This window comes from Fomitiporia mediterranea (assembly GCF_000271605.1).
Source record: "Fomitiporia mediterranea MF3/22 unplaced genomic scaffold FOMMEscaffold_4, whole genome shotgun sequence".
Taxonomy (NCBI): Eukaryota; Fungi; Basidiomycota; class Agaricomycetes; order Hymenochaetales; family Hymenochaetaceae; genus Fomitiporia; species Fomitiporia mediterranea.
Window position 1 is genome coordinate 4,153,145 of NW_006760389.1, and position 7,603 is coordinate 4,160,747.

Consider the following 7,603-nt stretch of genomic DNA (forward strand, 5'->3'; position numbering starts at 1 on the left):
GAGGTTCAGGAACTTGTAAAGAAAAGCCTGAACCAAGCTACTAAAACTATAAAAAAGTACTATAATTGTTATTTAGACCCCTTTATACAGTACAAGCTAGAAAATATAGTGTGTTTAGACTCAAGGAACATAAAGACTACTAGACTTACTAAAAAGTTTGATGACAAGTGGTTTAGTCCCTTTAAGGTTGACTCAAAAGTTAGAGCTAGTATATATAGGCTCAAACTATCTTAGGAATAGTTAATTTACTCAGTATTTAATGAGTTTCTACTCAAACTATATGTTTCTCAAGTCTTTAAGATTTAGAAGGCTCCTCCCTCTCCTCCCTCTGAACTTGTAAATAATAAGATCAAATACAAAGTTGAGACTATCCTTAACTTTTGACTCTATAAGGGAAAGCTTCAGTTCCTTGTTAAATGGGTAGAATACTAGGAAGCAACTTAGTAACCTGAAAATAACCTTACTCATACTCAGAATACTGTTAGGGATTTCTATAAAGTCTATCCTAGTGTTCTAAGATGACTAAACATTCTAAAAGGGACCTTTAGAGACTTTAACACTTTACTTAAACAAAAAAGCCTTTAGATTCAGTTGTCTAGAACATACAACCTAAGAAGGGAGGTAATGTTAGGATTGTAGGATTAGACCTATTTTATTTTCTTTATATCTCTGTCAGTTTTGTAAAAAATCAACATTGTAACTAGATTTTTATAATTCTTAACATTTTATCTATTGTTTCACAAAGTTTTATAGAGATTGTCTTAGTATTAAACACAGGAGAGAGCTATAGAGATGTGAGGTAGTGTATACAATTATAATACAGCCAATCTATTACTTGCCCAATATAGTAACTTGTGCCTTTCTTGTATAATAGCCTCTTAGTCTATATTCTCTAATGTATAACACTCTATTAATTCTTCCTAGCCTCTAATATGCCTGTTGGCTTTGTAATATTTGTCTTTATTATTTCTTTAATCTTATTCTCAAGTTTCATTCCTTACTTTACTCTTATTATTTAGTAATTATAAAAAGTAGTCTGTAAATACAGTAGTTCCTTAGTTTTTTAACTCTTCTTGTATTCCTACTTGTTCTCCTAGTATAAATCCTAACTAGTAGCTTTGAGAATATAGTTAGTTTAAGGGCTACAAGTTACATTCACAGTTTGAGAGTACTATCAACCTAGAGAACACATCTCTCCTAACAGTTCATTAACATCAGAGTGAGTATAAGGAATGTAATTGTGTTTGCCCTTAATTCTAGTACACAAAGTACTATTGTGTTTGTCACACTTGAAGTTTGTAATGATTTGACCTGTAATCTTCTAGAGTTTTGCCTTATACTGTTCTCTTACATTGTCCATTACTGTTGTAGGAACCTTTGACTGAAGCTTCTTTCAACTGTTAGAATGCTTTACAGAGGCCTGTATAGTAATAAGACATAGGAAAGGAGGGTTGTATGTAAGACTCACTGTATTCTCAAGGTTACAGATAATGATTTCAGGATCCTCAACCTTTTTCTTACTTTTGTTACCCTTGTAAAACTTATTGACAAATGTAAAGAGATCATCTAAAGCCTTCTGACTGTCCAGATAGTGTGATTCTACCTTAGAGCCAACCTTCTTACACTATAGTGCTTCATACCCAAGCAACTAGATTACACACATTCCTCTAGTAATTTCAGTTACCTTATACAATAGATCAGAAAGTGTTATGGTTGAATTGATGAGTATGTTGTGTATACCAACTCCATCCAAGACCTTAACTGTAATTTCAATAGTGTTGTCCTGTACTTTCAGGGTGGATGTCAGCAATCCATATGCTTTTGCCCTCTCAAACAACAACAAGTATAAACCATTGTCCTCTAGAGTAAAATGTTAATACAAGTCTTGATTGTGTGTGTGGGAAAGTGATGTACTACTCAGGTCAAAGTTGACCTTGTTGTTGCCTTCATAATGATGATTTGTAAGTGAAGCAGGGAGCTCACATAAACTAGTGCTTTTTCTGTCTGATTCGTTACAAACTTCAGAGTCCTAGTCAACACCATTGCTTTTCAGAGTTTGTGTAATGTCGAAAACAGAGACGTCTGCAGGTCCATCCTTATTGTTGAGTTCACTATTACTACTTGCATCGTTCTTGCGATCGTTACTACTACAGCAAGGTTTCTTCTATATTCGATGGGAACAATATTATGATAAACAGGGCTAGGGCGAAACTTAGATAATGTTCTCAAACCTCACCTTCTTTGCTTTGGAACATGCTGTGTGTTGACACATGGGTGCAGGTATGTCCATGGTTCTTCCTTGGCCAGATTTTGCTGGATTTTGCAGTGGTGTTTGCTTTGCCACTGCCAGAATATCAGGCTCATCCTTGTAAGGTCGGCCACGAGGCTGTTTGAGGTTTTGGGAGGCCTTCCTGACAGCCTCTGCTTCTTCGGTGGCAACGAGCTTTGCAGACTTCTTCACAGCCCATGGATAGGGCATTCCGGTCGTCTGAATAAATGCTGAGCAAGGATAAAGAAAAGAATAAACGAATGTAACTAAGCTTTTTTTAATTTGAAATGCATTTTGTAAGCGAATAGGCAGGCCAAGCTTACAGCACTCGCTAAGCAATCCAAAGGTCATTGAATCACGTTGAGTGTGGATTGCAGAGCCTGAGTTCAAGCTACAATGGTTGCGAACACGATGAAGGAGCGAGATTCGGAGGCATCCTGATATGGACGTTCAAACCTAAATCTCCGATCTAGTCCGAGAGCGTTTCTCGTGGGCCACGTCGTCTCGCTTTGTATTCGAACCACCATCATCTCCCGCGTCTGCTATGGCCCAGCATGCTCCCACTCCCGGAAGTCCTTTCCCCCGCGTACGATCACCCTCTCTGCAGCAGTCAGGGTCCCCAGCCATGCCTATTCCCAGAATCTCGCATGACCTTGAACCCGAGCAAGGTGAGTGACTTACTAAGCAACTCCCGCTCGACGAAGTTTGATCGTTATATAGACGTGAACGAGGCTGGAGGATGGTCTCCCGGATCCGACTACAGCCTTTCTTCCGATAGTCAGTCCAGCGATTCGTCTTCTAACGCTTCCGAGTTTTCATCCCCACCGACACTTGCAGCTCCTCAAGGCAAACACGTGAAAAAGCTTGTTGAATCTGCTGAAGATGATATCAAATACGGCGTACTCATGCAAGAGTCAGAAGAGAGGATTGCAGAACGCAAGCAGTATGCAGAAAGGATGCGTTCAATCGCACTGGCTCGAAAAGCGACCGTGAAACAGCTGCGGGATGAAATGGAGACGTTTCAAGAATCAACGGACCGTCGAATCAACAGCATGGAATGGAAGCTCAAGACCTTCGAGAACAAAATGGGTCAAGACGTTCAAGACGTTCGTGGAAGACTGCAAAACGTCGGACAGCAAGTGCAAGACGTTGGCACACAAGTTGCGGAAGTTCGCGCTGAAACGGGTTCCCGTATTGAAAAATTGGAACGTGCGATTACTGAGAAGGTAAGCGTCCCATTTTTTTCTCTAATTATCATGCGATTTTATGCTGATTATACGACGTATTACATAGAATGCCGAAAATTATGAGGATATAATACGTCGACGGACTGCCGACCTAGGCCGTCAAGCGTTTTACAAGGGCATGGTCCATTTTCTGGACGCTTACAATCACGGCACCACGACTAGCGGGAACCGAGCCCAAGGCACTGCACCCAACGTACCTTACGGTCAAGTGCCAATTCCAGGACTTACTACGCCTGTGCCATCTGGAACCTTCACTTTCCAAGCGCCTAGTCAGCAAGCGCCGGTCCCTGGATATCAAACGTATCAACAGCAGGCTCCGGTGCAAGCTTACCAAGTTCCTAGCGGTGCTACGTACATTCAGCCGCCACCTTCACCATTCGGTCCAATATTCGCAACATTAGATCAGCCACCCGTATTGTTCAGACAGTCATCTGCACCATACAATCAGCCACCTCCCGCGCCACAACAGGCAGAGATCGCTCCTCAAGTTCCTCCCCGCCCCCCGAACCCTTTCGTGTCCGAACGCGATGGCAAAGTTGATTGGGCCACGTTCTGGAGGAAGATTGCCGATGGACATACCGTTGAAATCTCATACAGGTCCCCAGCGAGCGGAGAAATGATGACTAGGCAGCACAAGACGATTACCTGGGATACCATCCAGCGCTGGAAGAACACCATGCCGATGTATATCGGCGATCTTCGTAGGCAAGCAGACGAGATACTCGACCAGTACCCTTTGCAAGAGGAGCCGTCAACGCCAAGGAGCCTGCGTCAGGCTGTCACCTCAGGTCTTCAGATGTTGAGACGTCAGGAGTCCGAATCTACGAGCCCGAGGTCGGCATCTACTCCTTTCGAAAACATCGAAGCGCAAGGTACGGCAGGGTCGTCTCAGCTGGGTTCTTCAACTTCCCCAGGCACACCAGGCTCTCCAGCTTCGCTGATGTCAACTTCGCCTGTTGCGGCTGGTCAAGAGACGCAAGATCAATATACTGCGAAGATCAAGCAGGTGGAAGCGAGGGATTTACTCGTGAGGGCTACCGACGCAATCCGCGCATATCAAATTCTGAAGGATTACGACTTATTCCAACACATCATTGTGGAGAGTTGGCGTTTGAGGGATTTATGGTCTGAAGCGGCTCATCCTTCGTACGTCAGGATGGATCCCCCCATGCCGGCACGTTGGCTGAAGGCTCTGGATAATACAACGACTTTGAAGCGTTACTTTCCACCACACGAAGCAGACTTGATTTCCGTCAAATTGGTGCAACTGCACGGGGTTCTTACGAGAGATTTTTCCTCTTGTGACGTATACGGGAACCCCATTCAGAAGAGACGGAGAACGGATAAAGGGAAGAGTGGGGGCAGAGGCAGGGGGAGTGGCAGTGGCAGTGGGAAGGGGGGGAGAGGGAAAGGGAAAGGGAAAGGGAAAATGAAAGTGAAAGATACGGACACGCTGCAGCCAGCAGCGGGCAGCAGCCGTGGAAACTGAGATGACCAGAAGTGAAGGTCGGACATTCCGTGTTGGACAATCGTTATGCTATCATGTTTCTCGTGCAGTTATGTATTCGCCGTACCCTTGTAAATAATATTCGCGCGAATGAAATGTATTTTTGAACCGGTATTAGCCGGCCGAAAACATCATAAATCGTCTTTGTTCGTGCTGCGGCCACACCCCTTTCTTCTTCGAACCATCATCTGGCTTTCTAAACCAGCCACATAACTCAGTTGCATCTTGTCTACGTTGCAAATGCTGCTCCGGGGAATTCGAATGCGTACAATGATATGTAGATCTACTACCACACGACACGCGCGAATACACTGGCTGGGATATATCTTTATAGAATAAGGTGCGGATGTGCTTACGGCTCGAATATTGATAATGGCATCTAGACCTACTACCGCACGATATGCACGAACATACCCGAATAGAATGAAGTGCGGATGCGTTCACAGCTCGTAAAACATGGAATATGACCGTTCGCTGTTGAAGCATGTTCGCAATGCTATGAGGAGGAGAGCGAATGCACGATTCTTTCAGGAGTCCCGGACCCGAACGATGAATGGGAGAAGGGATGAAATCGATGCGAAAATGACAGATGTTTTCACGCGTGTTAGCATCAATTCTTGTTGCAGTGCTTTGGTCGTCATCCGCATAACATCACATACACGTTTTATTCGCACAAATGGCGACAGCGATACAATAGGAACCAAGGGTACGTTGCGACCTATTTTGCCTCCTATAAGTTCTGATGCATCTGTCTTTTTGTCAGAGATGTTTCGAATGAAGTGAATGGACAACCCACCAGCGAATGTATCCGCAATGCCGGAAAAAGTTATGGCAATGTTCTGCACTAATTGACATAACCTCCCCGTACAATTGTTGAAGCACAGACTCTACGCCCCCTCCGAATCTGAGATGTTGGAGGCGCCTCTTCAAAAGCGAGAAACCCAGCTCTATTGGATTGAAATCCGGTGAGTATGCTGGCAAAAACTTCAATTGCATGCCTCTATAATGATATGATTCACGTTTAGGAGATGTGGAATAGATAGGAGGTCAGGTAAGTAAATCACACCTTGATTCAACAAGGTCCCTCACTTCCTGAGACTTATGGATTGAGCAGTTATCCATGACCAAAATAGAGCCACGCTCTGCACGGTTTACAACCCTCTCAATGAATTCAAGAAATGATGCTGCATTGAAGGCACCTTCGACGATCGAACATTCAAGCATACCGTTCAGCGTCATTGCAGGGAGAACAGAGTACCTACAAGAAGAAGAATTAGCACTTTCAAAGGCAAGTACAGAGTGATGTTACTGTTTTCCACGGGCGAAAACTTGTTTGCGGGTGGCCTGACGATTTCGCAATGCCCAGGCTTTCTTGCGCAGATATGTACGACGGTCACAAGCACTCTCGTCGATGAAAACGAGCCGCTTCAAGAATCTTTTGTTCCTACAGACTTTGCCCATCTCAAGCCGATATTTGATACGTTCCAGCTCACTGTGTTCAGCTGCCCTTTTCGAGATCTATGGGGAGGTCTTTTTCTTTTTCTTTGCCTTTGCCTTTGCCATTCGAGTACCGATGCTTACCCTCTTCATTGTAAATCCTACCCAACACAGTGCCCTCCATACTGTAGTATCTGATACTTCTTTCCCGCATGCATTGCAAAGTTCATCTCTCAATTCCAATAAAAATAGGTTGCATTGCTGGTCTACTGGACTAAGAAGGTACTGATACCAAAGTTCCCATGAGGTGAAAAGAAACAAAAAGGATGCCAAGAAATGAAGAAAGGAATCCAGTAGAATGATGCTCACCTCAGTATCTCTATAATCCAGTATTCTTGGTTGGCCCTGGTTGTATAGGATGTCTCATTCAACTCTACCAGTTTCCCTCCATTGCTTCAGTAGGTGTTGGATTGTCCATTCTTGAACACCTGCCAGACAAGCTAGTTGAAACACAGAGAAAGATTCAGTTAGATGGAGTGTGATGATAATTTTGCATGCATCATTAGAGAGAACCTTTCCCCTTGCCATAGGGTGCCAGCAAACTTAGGTTCATGTGTATGCAAAAAAAAAGTGTACACAATGTATGTGCCAGTTACATAGTGTATCAAGTTATACATTCACCCAGTACTAAGTCTATAGAATAAGATAATCTCCATTAATCTAAGTCAGTGCCTTCCTATGGTAGAGAATGTTTTTGCAGGGAAATAAAGAGAAAATTTATACAAGAATACATTAGTTATCTACTTTGAAGTAAGAGTACAGAACATATGATCTATAGATACTACTCAGAAGTACACTTACTGTAACTTCAATTCTGTATAAAATTGCTCAGAAACTTATCAGTATAGTCTCTAGACATTATTCTTATTTTTAGTCCCTTTCTTAGATTTTTAAATCTTGAGTAGAAGTAGTAGATATTTTTTTAGTACAGAATAGATTGAGTTACAACACTAAGGTTCTAGTGTATTTGACCTCTCTTACAATATATATATAATTAATCTCATATATTTTTACATTATTTACTGCCTTTTTCATAAGTATTGTCACACTTGATGATTCATCATTTTTGTCACAAAAGTAAAC

General features: G+C 42.7%; 3 protein-coding genes across 3 annotated transcripts; 2 read left to right on the forward strand and 1 right to left on the reverse strand.

The window, feature by feature from the left end:
* Positions 1-1,393: 1,393 nt before the first annotated feature.
* FOMMEDRAFT_27420 (uncharacterized protein) lies at positions 1,394-2,620 on the reverse strand (the record flags this gene model as incomplete). The annotated part of the gene is made up of 6 exons (XM_007264971.1): positions 1,394-1,420; positions 1,469-1,624; positions 1,685-1,860; positions 2,041-2,164; positions 2,237-2,499; positions 2,593-2,620. 6 exons carry the CDS (start codon positions 2,618-2,620, stop codon positions 1,394-1,396), a joined length of 774 nt encoding a protein of 257 aa, XP_007265033.1.
* A 160-nt stretch (positions 2,621-2,780) lies between these two features.
* On the forward strand, positions 2,781-5,136 carry FOMMEDRAFT_145775 (uncharacterized protein). Its single transcript, XM_007264972.1, has 3 exons — positions 2,781-2,937; positions 2,990-3,495; positions 3,563-5,136. Exons 1-3 carry the CDS (start codon positions 2,814-2,816, stop codon positions 5,003-5,005), a joined length of 2,073 nt encoding a protein of 690 aa, XP_007265034.1. The 5' UTR covers positions 2,781-2,813; the 3' UTR covers positions 5,006-5,136.
* A 50-nt stretch (positions 5,137-5,186) lies between these two features.
* FOMMEDRAFT_18860 (uncharacterized protein) lies at positions 5,187-6,725 on the forward strand. The gene is made up of 6 exons (XM_007264973.1): positions 5,187-5,626; positions 5,710-5,729; positions 5,787-5,988; positions 6,049-6,074; positions 6,138-6,311; positions 6,390-6,725. Exons 1-3 carry the CDS (start codon positions 5,480-5,482, stop codon positions 5,869-5,871), a joined length of 252 nt encoding a protein of 83 aa, XP_007265035.1. The 5' UTR covers positions 5,187-5,479; the 3' UTR covers positions 5,872-5,988; positions 6,049-6,074; positions 6,138-6,311; positions 6,390-6,725.
* The last annotated feature ends 878 nt before the right edge of the window (positions 6,726-7,603 follow it).

What these genes read in the sequence shown, in the direction of transcription:
- FOMMEDRAFT_145775 (XM_007264972.1), top strand. Translation starts at nt 2,814, where the DNA reads ATGGCCCAGCATGCTCCCACTCCCGGAAGTCCTTTCCCCCGCGTACGA. An exon ending in TGACCTTGAACCCGAGCAAG is followed by an intron (nt 2,938 to 2,989) that starts GTGAGTGACTTA and finishes ATCGTTATATAG; the next exon opens with ACGTGAACGAGGCTGGAGGA. An exon ending in AACGTGCGATTACTGAGAAG is followed by an intron (nt 3,496 to 3,562) that starts GTAAGCGTCCCA and finishes CGTATTACATAG; the next exon opens with AATGCCGAAAATTATGAGGA.
- FOMMEDRAFT_18860 (XM_007264973.1), top strand. Translation starts at nt 5,480, where the DNA reads ATGGAATATGACCGTTCGCTGTTGAAGCATGTTCGCAATGCTATGAGG. An exon ending in TGACAGATGTTTTCACGCGT is followed by an intron (nt 5,627 to 5,709) that starts GTTAGCATCAAT and finishes AAATGGCGACAG; the next exon opens with CGATACAATAGGAACCAAGG. An exon ending in CGATACAATAGGAACCAAGG is followed by an intron (nt 5,730 to 5,786) that starts GTACGTTGCGAC and finishes TCTTTTTGTCAG; the next exon opens with AGATGTTTCGAATGAAGTGA.